Consider the following 18254-nt stretch of genomic DNA (forward strand, 5'->3'; position numbering starts at 1 on the left):
GATAAGAAGAAACAAATAAACATTGCATGGTTGGTATTTTCCTCTATGGTACTTAGGTGTAGAAAGAATTACAAAAGGAAAACTAAAATCAACAATGAGAAAGAATGATTTAACACAAAATGATGGAAAATGCCTGCCTTTATTCAACAGTGGTTGTGTTGGAGTCTTTCCATCCTCATCCTCATCTGGAAGGTTTTTAAAAATACAAAATAAAAAGGTTAATCTCCTTCATGATATAAATGAACACAATAACAAATGTAAATTTTAAAATTATTAGAAAACAAAGTGCAAAATGAAGCAGGTGTTTTTGCACAGAGAAAATCACACAAATGCAGTCTACCAAATCCTAAGATTCATTTGTACTTCAAAAAAAATTGTATATACCTCCACTACCCATCTAACTATTAAGGTTTTTGCTTTATAAGAAAAAAGTTTTATAAAGACTATTTCTTTATAAAGAAAAGAGTAAATTTTTAAAGAGTTTAAAGTATTGTCATGTCAAAGTATCTTGAATGATTTGAATCTGTTAATATGCAAATAATATTCTAGTTGGAGATTTAAAAACCTCCATAACTTTAGCAGCCTTCCCATCACTTGTAAGATGTGGGGCACAATCCTCAAGCACTTTTTACTGTCTCTCAAACTCAGTAGCAAAAAAAAATCCATTGTAAGTCATTGCCTACCACCTGGTTTATGTAGGGGACAAGTATTTATTTTACACACTGGTAATATCTGACCCAAAGTACTTAAAAGATTAGACATCAACATCTATAAAAGTGTAATACTTCTATTCCACAGACAAAAAAAATCCCCTAAATAACCTCTGGGCAAAGAGAGAGAGGAATGAGAGAGAGAAAGAGTGAATTTAAGGTTCATTGCTAACTAGCAGTAGTTACCTTTGCGCTGAGTGGGAGTTCTTTCACTGGATGATGGAGCAAAAGCTATGGAAGTGTCTGTCTCAGACTTCTTGCTGTAATCCACTTTTACTATGACATCCTTGGCGCAGGGAGACTTCTCTTGGGATGACAGCAAATCTTTGTGAAAGCAAAAAACCTATTAGAAACCACTGAATTGTTACAAATAGCATCAACAGAGGTACATTGATATGACTATACTGAGTCTGTTTAAAATTAATTACAAGCTGCTGCAACTGTTAGACCACAGCAAAGAGGGCAGGAGGGGGGAAAACAACACTAAAATATTCTGTAAACTCCTTCAGAGCACAAAGGGGCTCCTTCCTTGAGCACAGCTGTCATTTTCTGTCACTTTCCCAGGCTGTGGTAGCTGATTGCATGCCCAGAGTCTAAAAACAGGACTAGATAACACTGTGGAAATACTACTAGAAGAGGAAAAAAAACCAATCACTTTGTGAAATGTTTTCCATTTCTGCTTTTATCTCCAAGAGGAAGATAAGCCTTAGGCACAGCACAGACCAAGTGTCTGTCTCACTGCCAAGCCTTTTTTTCCAGGTTTGGCTTCTGTGGAGCAGCTGTCAGAGCAGAAGCAAACTCACAGATTCCTCAGTGGGTACCAAGATCCTTCTGACACCTTGGTGTTACATTCCCCTTTTTTTCAGCAGTGTTATTTCCACACTGAAGGTTCTCCCACTCCTCTGCCCTCTTGCACATGGTGATAGGCTCCCTGACTCTCTCAAAATACTAAAACAATCATCTTTTCCAGTGAAGGAACCTCCTTTATCAGGGGGATGCCCCTCCTTGTGTCATTTCTCCTCATGGTAGCAGCATTGTATGGAGCGATCCACAAACAAATTGCACATTATCAAATTAGGACAGCTGCACCAAAACTCACAGGCTTGGAATTTAACTAAAATTACACCATTCCACCTAAAAAATCTACTGTTAACCAAGTCTTCTACACAGAAAACCTTTCCAAGTTTGAATCAGACTACTCAAGAGTCCCTAAACTAGTCTGTGAGGGGGTTGGCAACCCACACCAAACTCAATGGCATTCCTGCATATTGCAGTGTTTGTTGTGATTTTACAATTTCTGGGCTTGAGCCCCAAATATTTGATGCCAACTTGCCAGCATCACTAATTAAGTTTCAGAAAAATAGCAGATCTTCTGGAAGCAGCTGTATACAATTTGTAAATATAAAAATGTGAAACACAGAAAATCCAAGTTCTGCTGCTGACCCTGAGTTACTATCTTACAATTCAGACTTACTAATTTCACTGAATTTTACTGTATCACAGCAATGGTGTTTTGATGATTTTTTACTGAGCTTTAATATTTTCAGAACACAGTTTTAGAAGGGAATTAGAACAGCAAATTCACCAGGTGGAACAAAGTCATACCTTGGCCCTGAAGGTGAGAAATGTCCAGGCCCTCCTTGAGGCGAATGACAACTACACCATACTGAACATCAAAGGCATCACTAAACAAAAGGGACAAAAATAAAGTATTTTAAACCTTTTTCTTTTCCAAATGAAAAATGCACCCTCCCTGAACAAATTCCAGTGATTAAGCACTGCTGTTGGAAGTCCCAAATTATAAATTTGCTTTAGAACGTCAGTTTCAATTCCAAAATTTAACTGAACATAATTTTAGGAAAAATAATATTTAGAAAGGATATCTATTCCTTCTCCTCCCTCTCTCTGCTATGTAAACAGTGATTAAATAAAATCTACATGAACAGGTCACTCAAGTTCTGCACAAACAGTAAGATCCACCAAGAAATTTAGATTTTTATCTTCATCCATCAAAAAAGGGATTTGAGTAAATCTTTTTGATCTGAGAACTAAAGATTTCTGACATCTTTCCAAAATGTTTGGGTATTAAAAACACGTAAGCTGATGCCATTTAATATCAAATTAGCTGTAAGTTAGCTATAATGTGCCTAGTTCCATTACGTCTGATAAAGGTGAAACTTACTCCAGTCAAAAATAAAGAGGCAGAACTTCATTACTGTAGAAAAGAGCAAAAACCCTGAATAAATTGCTGAATAAAAGTGGAGTAAAATTAGTAACAACCCCAGCTCCAAAATATAAGGCAAGAGAAAGATGAACTTAACCGTATCATACAGTTTGCATTAGTCATTAATCACAACCCTTTACACATAAATACCTTGTTCAGTACAAACAACCACAAATCAGAGAACTCCCTCCCATATAATTTCCACAGAAGAATTTCTCAGGATTTCACTAATTAAACACTTTCCTTTAGAAGAACTAAGACTTGATTAGAAATGTTTGAAGTATCAATGTATTCTATAATAAGTGCAAGAAAAATTGAGGTTGATTAAAGATTTGTTTTATCTATTAGTGAGCATTTTAATTTCATTATTTAATGAATTAATTAATTAATTAGATATGTTTCTAATGTGTACTTCAGAAACTTTTAGTTTTCCAGAAATACATTTGACCTGCAGTTATTACCTCCTGAGGTTTCTTTAGGGATGTGGAGAACCACATGACTTGCTGACCTTGACAGATCTTCCTGCAAAAACCATCCCAAAATAAAATAGGAAAAAAAAAGAAAAACTAACCAACATGTTTCCTTATTTTTCCACTGTACTTGGTGCACCTTCTCTTCTCTTAAAGACTGAAGTGAGATGACTTTTTGTGGTCCTTTACTAGTATCTGCCTGTAAAGCCTAAAGCCCCATCCTCTCTCTCTTTTAGAAGCATTTTAAAAGAAAATGAGAAATATGAAGCACAAAGAAAGGGTTAACCAGCACTTCAGCTGAACACAAAAACCCCTCTGTAAGTAAAATAAGCATTGTTTTTTTCCTTAAGTGTTTGGGTAGCAGCACAAGTTACGCTTATTAATTTTTTAGCCACAACTGGTCTGCCTGTCAGTACTGTTAAGTTACTCTGGGATTTCTCTGCTCTTCTCCTTTCTCTACTAGCCTGGGTGTCAGTGCTGTGTATCTTGTCAGTAAAGTATTTCTCCTCCTTCTCAGACAGGAGCTCTGAAACCTCAGACCTCTGCCACAACTCTTTTTTGATACAGAAAGTTATTATGGAGATTTCTACTCTGGTTAAACTATACAGACTTGATTATTAATTTCCATATCAGAAAAATCCCAAGGAGTCCAAGACTGCTGAATGGAAAATCTAGGTCCACTTGGAAGAGACTTCATGTAACTAAGATCTTTCTTACCACCAAACATACTAAAATGGAACATAGCAGCTAAAACGTTGCATTTTCTACTTACTGGAATAAATTGATATAGGTTTCAACATCTCTCATATCACCTTGTCTCCAGTTTTTCTTAAATCCAACAACAAGGGTATTAGGTCTCATTCTACCCAAACCAGCAGCCTAAGAAGAACAAGAAGCATTTTATAAAATAATAATGTGTTACTGACACAACTAAAGGTTCTTTTTTCTGCTTCAGAGAATAATAAAGTACTTTTCATCAAAGCTTTAAGATAATTTTGCTAAAGGAATGTATTTCAAAGCATAAAGCCTCTTCTGATTTTGATGTGCATCTTGAGCACTTTAATTTTTTTTTTTTAAAATACCTGCATTAAGTATTGTCCTCCATCCCTCAAGTCCTCTGCATGCACTGGTGCATAGAAAGCTTTCATCTTGTTTTTAATTAACCATCGCTGATATTTAGCCAAATCAGTTGATAGCTCCTTCATGGCTTGCCGCCGAGGACCCTTTCAAGAGAAGGAAGTAATAAGAGGGGAGGGAACAAGAATTAGGAATATGAATAATGGGAGTAAAAAGTCCCTCCCTATTTTTTAGTCACTGCTAGAAATGAATTCAAATTCAGAGAACCTCAAAACATGCTTGCACACTATCAAAAACGCCCCAAACCACAAAATACCAGGCATTATCAGCAGCAAAAACTGAAAAACTTTTATCATCTTTAGGAAGAGGGTTGCTCAAATTTTAGCAATCGTGTTCCTGCAGCGCACAACCCTCTTCCCCAGGGGGTGGGCATCAGCTTGTCCTCCAAAGCATTAACATAGTTTTCAAAGAAAAGGGCTTTGTAAAAAAATATACAAAGATGCAAGATGACTTAATATTACACTTTATGAGAGTCTTTGTATCCTGCAGTCAAAGTCACCTCCTCTTTAAATACTTTATGTCATTTCTGTTGGGGTGAATCTTTTGTCTTCCTCCTAGACATCAAATGCAGAATACAGGATGAGGAGTGACCAAGAACACAGCAGCCCAGTTTCTGCAGAAGGATACAGACTCAACCAAATGGTCAAAGCTACTGAAGAATGAGGCAGTGCCACCCTTCCTGTAAGAAAGTAATTTTAAATAGGGAAAGGATATATGCTACCAAAAAATCTTCAGAGTTGCTTTCCTACAAGAAGGATAATACAACCTCATTCTTTTCTGTATAGCCCTACTTTTAAAAGGTAGTGATCACACCTGTAATATCTTATCTCCCTACCACTACTCTGTTTGTCTTTTCATATTCACTGAAATATTAAGTTTATATAGACGGAAATTAAAAGCTCTTTAAGACAGAGTATCTATATGTCAACTGCATTAACTTGATTTGCTCTAATCTGTTCATTAGACCAGAAGAAAATAATACTTGGTAAGTGTAATAAACTTAAACACATTTAAGAGTAATTCCATGTTTTTATTCAAAGTCTTTCAGGTGTGTCACCTGCACCCTCAGCTGGAAACCTGTTGAGGAGTTACTCTTTCTGTCTGTGTCACTTCTGAAGGTACTGAAGACCCCCTCAGGGACACAGCCCTGAGGGACACCACTCATCACCAGCCTCCAGCTGGACATGGAACCATTGACCACAACTCCCTGTCTGTGTCCATCCAGCCAACTCCTCCTCCACTCAATCCTACACCATTTAAACCCAGGTCTCTTCAGTTTGGAGATGTCAATGTCACATGGGACTGTGATGAAGGCCTTGCAGAAGTCTGGGTAGGTGACATGTGTCAGTCCTGGATTACATCTCTTAGTCACACACTTGCTTAAATGTTCTTAGTGATGTGATGTGATGTGACGTGACATAGCTTTAAGATATGAAGCAAAACTTCCCAATTCCAGTGTGGTAAAATGCATTTATCTAAGTTTATCAGAGATGCCACAGCCTCTCTGCAGCTAAATGGAAGTTCTGGTACAGATCGCTGTATGACAGCAACCCTATATCTCAATCAACACAAGTCATGACAAGCTGATTCTGAAGAAAAGTTACTCGAAAATTGCTTCCTTCTCACCATCACAAAACCACTCTTAAGTTTGCCACATAAGACACTAATTATAAAGAACTGTTAGAATTATATCCTTGAAGAACCACCACCTCTGCAAAAACATCCTCCCTTGATATTCTGACAAGAACAACCCAAGTTTACTTAGTGAAATATCTGGGGCTGGTTAGAAAGGGAAGAAGAAACACTTGACAATTAAATTAATCTGATAACTGAAGGAATAAAAAGCTACTTGGAAGTTTAAAAGCAATTTTTAGCTATTAGCTAAACTGATATTGACTTCCCTTATCAAGAAGGTTTCTTTTCTCCCAGACTTTTTAGGAACTCTACAAGGGAATCAATCTCACAATGTAAAAGGTCCTTCAGCATTTAAGCATCAAATTATCAAAGGTACTGATTTTTTACAAATTTTCCCCTGTAGTACACCTAACTGGCATACTGATAACCCATATTTTAGCAAAACTTACCAGTGTAAATCTCTTTGTACACTTCTTAATGTCTAATGATGCTTTCATTTAAAGAAAAAAAATGAACAAATAAACAACCCAAAACTTAAACATTAGCCAGAAATGAAGTCAAACAGGTTAAAAAAACCAAACCAAACCCCAAAGAAGACAGAAGAAAGAAACCACCAAGGTAACTTTTATAAAGTAAAGACAGAATAAATTTACCATATGTACGTGGCCACAGATCATCAAGCCCACATTCTTGGTGAAAGCATGGACGAGGTGAAGCAAAGCTGGACGTGCATTTGGAGCACCTGTCATAATTAAGCACTGAGGTCTAGAATTAAGAGGGAAAAAAGAAGATTGGAATTAGAATTAATCTGGAGTTCTGTGGCTTCTTTATTAACAGAAAAGTTTCTTCCAAATATTAGCCATAACAACATATTCATCATTGCAAATGTAATAACCTCATCCACTTTGATAAGACTATGTTAAATTAAGAAGAGATCAGTTGTTACCCAACTGTCAGCTGATTTATGACTAATCACATAAAAATTCAGTAATCCCATTAAATCTGAAAATCTACACATTTAAAAAGTTCAAGAACAGATTTTAGATAAGACTAGGTCAGAAGGATTAAGTTTTTCTTCCCCACTGGTCACATCCCTTGCATTTTGTAGCTTATATTCTTCTGTGTCCAGCAGAAATACTGAAATCATCTGCTCATTTTTACATTATTCTCCTTCAGAAGGAAGAGCCAACCTAGTGCAAGTAAGTCAAAGGCATCTTTTAAATCAATTTTAAAAGAGGAAACTTTTCCAAACTTCAGAAGTCATTACAAGTGATCACTTTTCATCACCATCATAATTAATATATGGTACCATATGAATCCCCTGAAGTAATCTCTCTCAATCTCTTTAGCTGCTCCATTTCATTTTCATGGGTGCTTTGTTGAAAACTCTGTTGCCGCCAGGTTCTTCATAACCTCAGAGGATAGCACCTGTACTAAGAATCCCACTCAATCTGTAATTCCATTTACTTGGATGAATCACAGGAGATGAATGTGGCCTTAATGGAAACCTTGACAGCAAGCCTCGTGACAGCAGCCTAGTGAACACAGAATTTGCCGTCTTTGAGTGTTACCTGAAGTTTTTCACGTGATCTTCCACTCCTGAGAGCCGAATGGAATGCTGCAGTGCATTCAGGTAAGTCAAGGCTTGAGTTGAGGACCCCCAGTTCACATCTGTTCAAAGATTTGAGGTTCCAATGTGTTATTTACAGTTGTCTGTTGTAAAGCGTCATGATCACAAAAATGAATGCTGGACACTGACTAAACCCACAGATAAGCTACACCTTGCTACATTTTATACAATATTAATCAACAAACTCTACAGCTTAAGAGGCAATTATATTTGAAGATAACATTTCTGTAGAAGTTTAAGCAAAATTTAAGGAAGGGAGTAACTGATTTTATCTCCACATTTCAAAGACCACAACAACTTCACAGTCAAGAGAATAGCACCTGAGGAAAAAATGCTGTGCTGAATTATTTTATACCACAGCAAAGAAAAAACTGAATCTCAAAACACTGCCTTAACAAAGTCGGATACTTTCAGTGGAAAACTTCTGGATTAAGCAGATCCTTTAAGACTGTTATTCTTATGAGGAAAAGGAAGACTCCACTATAATCTTTTTCCTCCCATACACATTTCTTGATAGCTGCAATGAATTTATCATTTTCCATATGCACCTTTTCCTCCAACTATCATTCAGACATTTATGCCTAAGTGGCATCTTCATAATTTGGGAAGAGGGGGAACAGCAGTGACTATGCAGGGAAAAATCCATTTAATTACAACTAAAAAGGCTGAAAACAGAAATTTAATCTAGTGGTCCAAACAGAAAAAAGTAGCTGGGGTTTTTCTGTGCCAAGGCCATCACTTTTTCCCTTCTTTCTCCCTTCCACAACCAAAAGAAGCCCCTGTACATACCTGGTTTCTTGTAAGTGACATAGATGTAAAGCCCAAGAACTATGACATAGGTTAGAAGTGCTGCCCACCAATTAATGACAAACATTACAATGCAGCACAGAATAGCTCCAATGAGAGAAATCCACATATTGTAGTATTTGAAAGCAGGGCGCCAACCTAGTCAAAATAAAATTTTGGAGGGTAGAAAAAATAGGGAGAAAATTCATTTAAACAACAGTACAAAAACTTAAACAACAGTGCAAAAATTGCACTTTTTTTCCCTTCCCTGGTATTCTGCAGCCATTACATGTGAACATCTGAGTTTCAGTGATGTACAAAATGCAGACTGGCACATTTATGCTTTCCATTTTCCAACACCTTTCAAATGAATTTGCACCTTTCTCATGCAGATATGTAAATGATCCTAATTCTACCCCTAAAAGCACAGCTCAGAAGGGAAGTCTGAGGATGCTTGTGCCAATATATCCATTGAACCAGGCTCAGGGAACTTTTGGCAATAGCTTTGCCTGACATTTGACTTTTCCTTTCAAAACTACAAAAGCATTAATCATCATCTCACACCTCATTTTCTTACATACTACTGTTTTTAGTTGCACATTTTTACTGTTTTCACACAGAAGTTCTCACTACATGAAAAGGACAGGTATATCCAAACAGAACTTGGGTACATCGTAGTACTGGACTGCCAGTCTTTTACATTATTTGCTAAAGTTTATCCAAAATCAGGTATACACACCTCCAAGAACACATCCAAGATTAACAAGTGTATTAAATATAGAGTTTCTAAAGTTAGAACTGTTGTGCAAACTGTTATACCCATCCTCTGAGAAGAAAAATAATAAATCTACCCATTCAGTTACTTAAGAAGCTTTTAGGGGAGTTATTCCAGTACAACTGCACACAGACTGGGTATAAGGTACATCTGTTCTGCAGGTACCAGGTTTTGGCTTATTCCTGTAGTTTAACCCACACTGAAGACTATAAAAATGGGGCAATATCACCAGCAATTCCTGTTTGTTCTTGTCTGGAAGATGAAACACATTAACAGAAACTGAAGACAACAAAAAGGGTGGTTTGCCAGCACCAGCTACTGAATTAGCAAAAAAACTTTCTTCCCAAGTTTCTGAATAAACTCTGAATTATCTTGTGTTCCCTCAGCAAAGATGACAAAATTAGCAGCCCCCAATCCCTACTGGATCACCCAGTTCTCAACATTTCAGAAGACCCAACAAATTAAGCTTTTAACGCCATGAGTAGTTCCTACCTGGAGATTTTGCAAGAGAAGCATGGAATACAGAGAAGTTAATCAAGGCATATGAGGCCAAGAAGAAATTAGAAATAATTGGAGCAATGACATTCAGTTCGGCTGTAAAATGAAAAAAAAAAAAAAAAAAGAAAGCCATTATCAAAGGTATCACCCAATGGTTTTGAAGATTACAGAGAAATAATTCTGCTACTAAGAATCTTGTTTTTTATATACTCTAAAGAAATGCAGTTTACCTTTTTTGCTGACAGAACTTTTATGTCAATGATCTCCTATTTACTAAGTTATCTTTTTAACAGTTAGGAAGTGTAGCTTTCAGCTTCCAAAATGTAAGCACTACCAAGTGTTCTAGAAGCACTCTGGAAGCACAACATACTTTCTCAAGATCATTAATTGAGAAAATTTCATTCCCAGAAGGGCTTGGATCAAACAGTGCACTAGTACACTGGGTTCTGAAGAATGCCAGGAGATTTTAGTATTATAAACCAACACCATCACAATAGTGATGCTTACATCCCCTTCAGTGAGAGGGAAAAACCCGATGCTCTCTCATTTCCTCGAGGCAGCATGGTACAAAACATTTCCATGTGTACTGTCACCATCATTAAAAAAACAACCCCCCCGCCAAAAAAAACAGTGATCAAAATGCAGAATGTGCCATCCTAGTCTGCAAGTTTCTAGTTGCAATCAAGCTTCCAGTCAGCATGGAAGCTCAGTAGGGATCTCATGGGTGTATCTCTGCCTCAAGCAGATGTGGGGAAGGAGGACAGAGCAAATTGTGAAGTTAACAGCACTGGCAAATCTGGACTCATAGACGGACACAGCACAATCAGTTTGCCACCTACAGAGAACACATGTAATTAATTATACCTAGAGAACCTTTAGCTACAGCAGTGTCAGCCCTCAGCTTTACCATTTGTAACTTAACAGGAAAACACATTTTAAATAATATTGCTCATGTAAGTTTGTATTTTACTGAAGCTGTCATTATTAAAAATATGAAATAAACTTTCATATTTACAGGATGTTAATACTGTCTCAGGCAAAAGATGCATTTCTATTGACTGATAGCACCTAAAGACAGATACCTATGATTAAAAAGAGAAGTGCAGTTAAAATTCACTGCAGCTTTTGACAGAATTATATCTAGGAGACAGGAGAAAGTAAGCCTCAAAATAACCAGATTTAGAATGCTGCCTTAGAATTAACCTGTGCATTAGATCTCTAGGACCCTGTCATCAAGTCCACAACATGCACTGGAATGCTTTCTAAAGGACAAAAGGGGATTGAGATTTACTAAAATTTCAAACTGACCAATTAGTATGAATCCAAGAGCAATTAAAAATGTTAGAATATATCCTCTCAGAGGTTCATTGTTCTTTCCATAGCCTTTAGCAAACATCTGAAATCCTGGATAAATGTTGTCCTTGCACAAAGCCTGAGGGAAAAATTAAAAAAAAAAAAAAAAATCAAGAGTCAACATGCATTTTGCTCATGCCATCTTCCATTGCACACTATCTTTCTGACCACTTCCTCATAGTTTATAACCATCATGGACTAATGATTGTATTCTCAACTGTCTTTGCATCTTGACATTTTGCATTTCTACTATTCTGTACATAAGTAACGTCCTCCTGCAAGAAGCAGATTTGCTTTTCTGTAAGTAACCGTCTATCTTACTTGACTGTCTATTTTACTACTGCCTTACAATCACAAGTCTTTTTTTACAGACTGTATTTTCTCAGGAAGTGGAAGGTTTGCCCAATATACGCACTAGTTCTCTGCATCAATACAACTGACTCCCCACTTAACTTTTTTTAACCCAGTTAAAGACAGAGAAGGAGATTCAATAGTTAAAAAGAACAAAGAGCAAAATACACTCAAGAACCTGAAGAAACAGTAACAAACTCTTCTCCCATTCTAAACAACAGGTAATTAGAACAATCTACTGATGTCATCTGATATGGATCATGATGGCAGTATGCCAGAGTCCACTTCCAAAAATCATGACTCAAAATTAATTATTCTTCAAAATATTACCATTTTCTTCCCTTACTTACCTGGAAGATCTTAGGGGCACTCACAAGAGATGCTAATGCAGATGACAGTGTGGCTGAGAAAATACCTGCAGAAATCAGCGGTGCAAATCCTGATACCATGCTCATGACCTGAAAAACAATTTTTTTTTTAAATATGTAAAAAAGTACACTACACAAACGGATGGCACCATTGACTACACAAACAGAAAAAAAAAATACTACACACTCTTCATTAAAAGCTGTCTGAATATCAGGCATTCATATAAATTAATGAGATAGATCAGGCAGTATAAATGCATCCTGATTTCAGGACAAGAGGTGGTGGCTTTTCACACAAAATAATTTGAAGCTCAAATTATCAAGGGCAGAAGTCTTCATGGGCTCATAAGAAGATTAGAAGGAAGTAATGGAAGAAGGAATACTTTGGAAGGTGTTTCATATTCCAACTAACCTACTACTGACTAACGTGGCCTCAGAAACCCCAGGTGATAAAATATGTGAAAAACACTTTTCTCAGAATCTCCATCATTTTAAGTTAGGCTTTTTTCCCCCCCGTCAAAACCAGAAAGTCAAGACAAACTTGCTTCCTATCTCCCCAAGATCAAATCCCAGCACATCTCTGCAACGTCAGTGACAGAAGTCAAATGTAAGCTGGATGAGTAATGAGCTGCTCCCTTCCAGTACCTCAAGGGGCCTTAAAAAAAGAGGGAGCTTGTAAAAAGTGAGTGCCATCCCTGTCCATGGCATGTATATTAGAAGATCATCTTTAAGGTCCCTTTCAACCTAAACCACTCTATGACTCTACTCTTCTACAGATTATTTCTGTACCATAGCTGCAATCAGCCTTGCATCTGTCACATGAATTAAGATACACAACTGTGTAATTAGAAAATGTTCATGGTTTAATAGAATACTTTTCTTTACAGAAAAAAAAAAGCTGAAGTTACTGTAAGACAGCCAGTGCTGAAGAATTTTAGTCAACAGACCAAACTAAGCAGGGTGCTTTTCAAGCACAATATGGTTCCACATCATTTGCACTGCTTACTTGCCTTTTTCACCCTGGCAATCTCATTGAATTTATCAGAAGAGCGGCTGAAGGAAAGCAAGAAAAACATGCAGAAGTCTCCCATTTTAAAGTTATTGTCACCTGAAATTGTGAAATCTTGCTATCTAAATAAATCAGACATTCTCACACATAATGTATAGATGACTGATGAAGTTTTGTTCACTAGGGCTAAATTCATGGTAAAATTTAGTGGATTTCTCCAGACCAGACTGACAATGACAGCTGGGCCTCTCAGTCAGCAGAATCTGTGCACTACATCAGGTTTCACAGGTCAGTCAGTTCAAGGCACGCCTTGCTTGAAAAGAGAAATTTAGTAAATGGAGGCTGCAAAAAATGAGAGTAAAGTATCTGTCAGAGTAGTGTAACAAAAGAAGGAGAGAACTTCCTAAAGCCTACTTGCAAGTTTATAACCAGAAATAAAAAAAGACATGCTAGGCCTATAATCATAGAGGAGTAAAACTAACAACACATCTATTAAGCACATCTATTATATCTCCTATACCCCAGTTTAATTTAATTTTGTAAGCAACAGAAAAAGTTACAGTTTTAAATGTAGTTTACATTATGTTACAGAATAAAACTTAAAGTTATAAATGTTTTACTACTATTGTAGAAAGAAACTTTTGCTATAGCAACATAATTAATAAATGCAGAATAATTTTTACAGAAGCAGTATGTAAATATTTTTCCCTGCAAGGATAGCTTAATCAATCTTCCCTTATTACAAAAGGAATCTGTGAACAAGTGCCCATTTCTTTTCTTCCCATATGTCAGATGCTTTTATTTTGATGCCTTCACTTTACTACACTTGCCTCAACCTGCTATTTACTTCTGGCAATTAACTCATGTTACATTCTCTTTCTAGGTTCTGTCCAATGCCTCCAATTATTGACACTATTTTTGACTATTACATTGTTTTATAAATTTGAGAGATATCCAGGCAAATCCTATGCAATTAATATTTGGCATTTTAAAAGGTAGCAAGTTATACCTTAGGTTACATAAGTGACTTTAGGAAGTTTCTCTAAGCTAAGAGAATACAGGGGAGCCAGATCCAGAAGAATCAGTACACCATGGTGTTAAACTCCCCTCCCTACATCCCCAACACAATCCAGACCTCCTGACCATGAACCAAGGAGCCCACAAAGGCACTTACCCACAGCACTGAAATTTTCACCCATGCAAAATCATGCAGAAAAGGGCAGAGTGGCCCTGCAACCACAGGTTTGTTGACAAAGACATACAGCTCTTGCTGATAAGGGCCTCATTATGTCTGCCTGGCATTTACAGTTAAGGCAGTTTCCTAGATTTCAAACATTTGGGATCATGAAATACCGTATTTTGACTATTTAGTTCCTTGGTTCAGCACTCTGGAGCAAAACAAAAATGCTGTATTAAAACAACTGAGTTTCATTCTACTTTCAACTTTCAAATTTGAAAAAAAAAAAATCTGCATTTTAATTACCCAAAGTTGTAATTTTTTGATGGGAAGCTCTAGGCTGAGGCTATAGAGCCCAGACCAAATTTTTGAAAATACTCTTGAAAATATTTTGAAAATACCAGATGATAGTCTGGGCACAGAATAACCACTGAACAGAAATACCAGAAGCCTGTGAGGAGCTGTAATTCACTGACTATATCAGAAACTTAAAGACAGTCTTCCTAGGCAGGTCTGACTAAGTCTGTCTCACCTCCTGTCCTCATTTAGAGCTCCTCATCTAAGATTTCCACAAGTAAATCACACTACAAGTCATCCATCGGCTGCCCAAACACACCCAAGCCCTGAGCTGACCCAGCAGAACTTCAGATCAATTCTTTGCCAAAAGAACTGACTGCAGCAGAGTGTCCCGACAGGATGAAGTCATTACACTGTGAACACAAACTGGCACTTTCTGCCCCAGAACCTGTCTATTTTCAAGCTGGAAGAGAAATACAAGAATCTTCCCTCACCCCAGGGATTAATTTTAGTTTGTGCCATATTTTTTCTCAGTTATTTACCATATAGAAAAGAACTTGAGAAGCGCTCAAGCATGGATACCCTCCTTCTCACTCACACCACTCTCTGCATATATATAAAAAAAAAAATCTCTCCTTACACCTAACAATCAGAGATACAAAGTTGTGAGCAGTTCAGTTATGAAATGGATAAGTGTCTCATGAGATCAACAGCCTCTCACACAAACATTTTCCTTCTGACACCTTCTGAGAAGACAGAATCAGACTCTTCTCAGAGATGCACAACAAAAGCTGGGAGGGTGAGACAAAACCCAGCATTTTTCTAATACCCACTGGTATTAGAAAAATTAAATTTCACAGAGAAGGTTCTCCAAACTACAACAAAGCAAGGGGGTGTGAGGGGCACTGCATTCTCTGTGCTGCCTTTGACTTTAAAAGTGACTTTTCCTAACTGACACCAACTCTTTTTTCACAGAGAGAGGCAAGAATAATTTGGGAGGCAGAAATATTCTGAAGTACAAATAACATTTATATTAAGAACCTTACAATAGTCATGACTTAAAGACACAATCAGAGGAACCCAGTTTACACACTATTCACAGCTGTACACCTGACAATATGTTAGTTCTTTTGAGCTTAAAACAAACAATGAAAGTCATCAGATTTTGCAAATTGGTCAATCCCACATGAGAAATTCTGACGTTCTCTGAACAAGAACGAAGTTGATGCCACACAAGATATATTATTCCACTATAACAACTTCATCAGTGGCTTTCAGCTCAATCTCTAGCCAACTTTTTGTACACATGTTAGAAAAACTTTGGGCAAAGATGGGACTACCATAAACCAAGCTGGAATCAGTGGGCAGTAAGTTCATTGTCCTTGGATTCTTTCAAACACTTATCAGTAGTTCATGAAGAACTTGTTTGGCTGTGGTGAAAGACTGAATTACCCCTTAACTTGTAGAGGATTTTTACATATTGTAACATCATATTTAATGAAAATTCATGACCTTATTACCATTAAAAAGGATGCTGTGATAAATATGTTAAAAGAGACTTAAAAAATCAGCGTATTTTCTAAAAAACGTAAAAATTTAGCAAATAAATAACTGACAGAGGCTACCTAAGATTACTCAGCATCACTACTGAAAAATCAGTATTATCTACCCCCACCAGCGAATGATGACATTCAGGCACCTAAAGAAAGCTGCAGCACCAACACCTAAATCTAAGCAATTTTCTCAGAAAAAAGAGTAAATATTTATACCACCTGTGTATAAACACCTAAGGTTTTTCAGCATTCTTTTGCATATCAGCTAGAGTGTGCCACACACCTATTACAGATAAAACTTGTATTTATGGAGGTAAGCATATATAGCCTATGACTTTTCCTAAGAAGCAATCAAAAAAAACACAAGCCAACAAAACCAAGGAAAGAACAAAACATTCCAGAACAAAAAATCCAAACCAACCAACCAAAAAAAACCAACCAAGAAACCCAAAAGCAACAAAAAAAGCCAAACCAAAAAACCCACACAGCCACCCCAAACACAAAACAACAAACAAAAACAAACAAAAAACCAACAAACTCCCACAAAAAAAAATCACCCAAAACCAATAAAAAAACCCACAACACCAAACAAAACAAAAAAAAAACCCACAAAAAAAACAACAACAAAAAAAAAACAACCAAAAAAACCCCCAACAAATAAACAACAACAACAACAAAAAAAAAACCAAACCCAAACACAAAACCCAATATATAGATTAAGGAGGAAGTTATATACCTGGAAATTGTTCATCAGCCCATAGTGACACCCTGCCCCTGCCTGAGACTGACAGGATGAGAAGTCATAGTTGAGTTTGCAGGCTGCAGTAGTGCAATTTGCCAGCTCGGTGATAATGGTGTCATTAACATTCCCTGTGGCATCTCGAACTACACAGGAACCTACAATGGACACAAGAATAAAAAAAAGCATTAACAAACTGAACCTGAATTTAAGGATATATGTTTATTCCTTTTTATGTAAGCATAATCTCACGGAGCAACATTAAAATAACACATTTAGTTTTTTTAACATGCTGTAGTACTAAGCCCATCTTCATTGTGAAGAACAAATACAAACAGAACAACTGCTCCCTTGGCTGAAACAATCTTGTTTTTTAATATATATCTGACTGTAGGAAGAAATACAAAGTTTTGACACAGGAAAACCATGTCAGTAGACTTGCAGAAGTTTAAGAGCACAATCTCTGGCAGTGCCCAAGGCCACGGACATTGGGGCTTGGAGCAGCCTGGGACAGTGGAAAGTGTCCCTGCCATGGCAGGGGTGGGAACTGGATGATCTTCAAGGTCCCTACCAACCCAAGCCATTTTATAGTTTTATGACTTTATACTTTCTCTTTTGGTCAATTTTCCTAGAGGAGTGCAGATTTGTCTTGTGTGTACAGATGTTTACAGACAGGTATACATTCTGCTACAGTTGTTTTTTCTCCAGTCACTATGACTCAGCCATTAAAAAAAATAAGTTTCATGAAAGCCTGTTGCAAGCCACTTCCCAATGTTTAAGTATGCCATCTCCTATGTGACTATGGTATTTTTCAGTTGGTTTTTTGATGAAAAACAGACACACAGTACAATTTCTCCCACATTTTTTTATTATCATCACCTTAAATACTGTCTTTGATTCATGTATGATTGCTTTTACTTTTGCTGATCAAGAAAATGCTGGAGAAACAGCATTTCAGCCTGTAACTGTTAAGAAAAACTAAAGAGTACTAAAAGACCATCAAGTCTTCTATTTCATGGGAGTTTTGTCTCATATATGACAAAAAGTAGATCAGACTAAGCATTATTTAACATTCTGTGGTCTAATAGTAGAGGTAATCAAACTGTTTAACACCAGGAAATACTTCCAGGGACTAGAATTAAACAAGGAGTGGGGAAAAGTTGACACAGTCAATAGAACTCCCATACTTTAATCTTTTAGGCATCTGAATGACAAGAACTGCCTTACAACAGAACCCTGTGACAGCTAAGGACCTAAATTAATTACTTGCAAAAAGTAAGGAAAAAGGCAGAGATCTGCTGCGAGTTTAAGTTTATTCAGTAATATTCCTAGGCATCTATGTATGTTGTCTCTCTTCCATGGGGAAAATGAATTCCTAATTAGCAATACCATATTTAAATTCTTGTGAGCCATCAGAACTTGATTAACAGCCCACTGCAACACCTGGTCCCAGTAGGTGGACATTAATTAATCCTTCCAATCCCCATTTCTTTTTTAGTTACTTATTATGTCTAATTGGTTAAATTACAGTAAGTTTCCTAC

At 36.9% G+C, this 18254-nt stretch overlaps 1 protein-coding gene across 2 annotated transcripts in view; it reads right to left on the reverse strand.

Annotated features, from left to right (window-relative positions):
• Window positions 1–18254, reverse strand: part of SLC12A2 (solute carrier family 12 member 2) — a 52351-nt gene that overhangs the window by 7078 nt on the left and 27019 nt on the right. Inside the window, exons 10-21 of one of the 2 annotated variants that reach the window (XM_054003408.1) lie at window positions 16710–16870; window positions 11920–12027; window positions 11174–11297; window positions 9860–9961; window positions 8596–8751; window positions 7748–7847; window positions 6830–6941; window positions 4487–4627; window positions 4177–4283; window positions 2316–2395; window positions 897–1034; window positions 138–185 (exon numbers count right to left, since the gene is read on the reverse strand). In XM_054003408.1, coding sequence (XP_053859383.1) covers window positions 138–185; window positions 897–1034; window positions 2316–2395; window positions 4177–4283; window positions 4487–4627; window positions 6830–6941; window positions 7748–7847; window positions 8596–8751; window positions 9860–9961; window positions 11174–11297; window positions 11920–12027; window positions 16710–16870 — 1377 coding nt within the window. The remainder of the gene's footprint in view (window positions 1–137; window positions 186–896; window positions 1035–2315; window positions 2396–4176; window positions 4284–4486; window positions 4628–6829; window positions 6942–7747; window positions 7848–8595; window positions 8752–9859; window positions 9962–11173; window positions 11298–11919; window positions 12028–16709; window positions 16871–18254) is intronic. The other variant, XM_054003409.1, reaches the window with a different exon arrangement.

The sequence above is a fragment of the Vidua macroura genome, chromosome Z, assembly GCF_024509145.1.
Source record: "Vidua macroura isolate BioBank_ID:100142 chromosome Z, ASM2450914v1, whole genome shotgun sequence".
Taxonomy (NCBI): domain Eukaryota; kingdom Metazoa; phylum Chordata; class Aves; order Passeriformes; family Viduidae; genus Vidua; species Vidua macroura.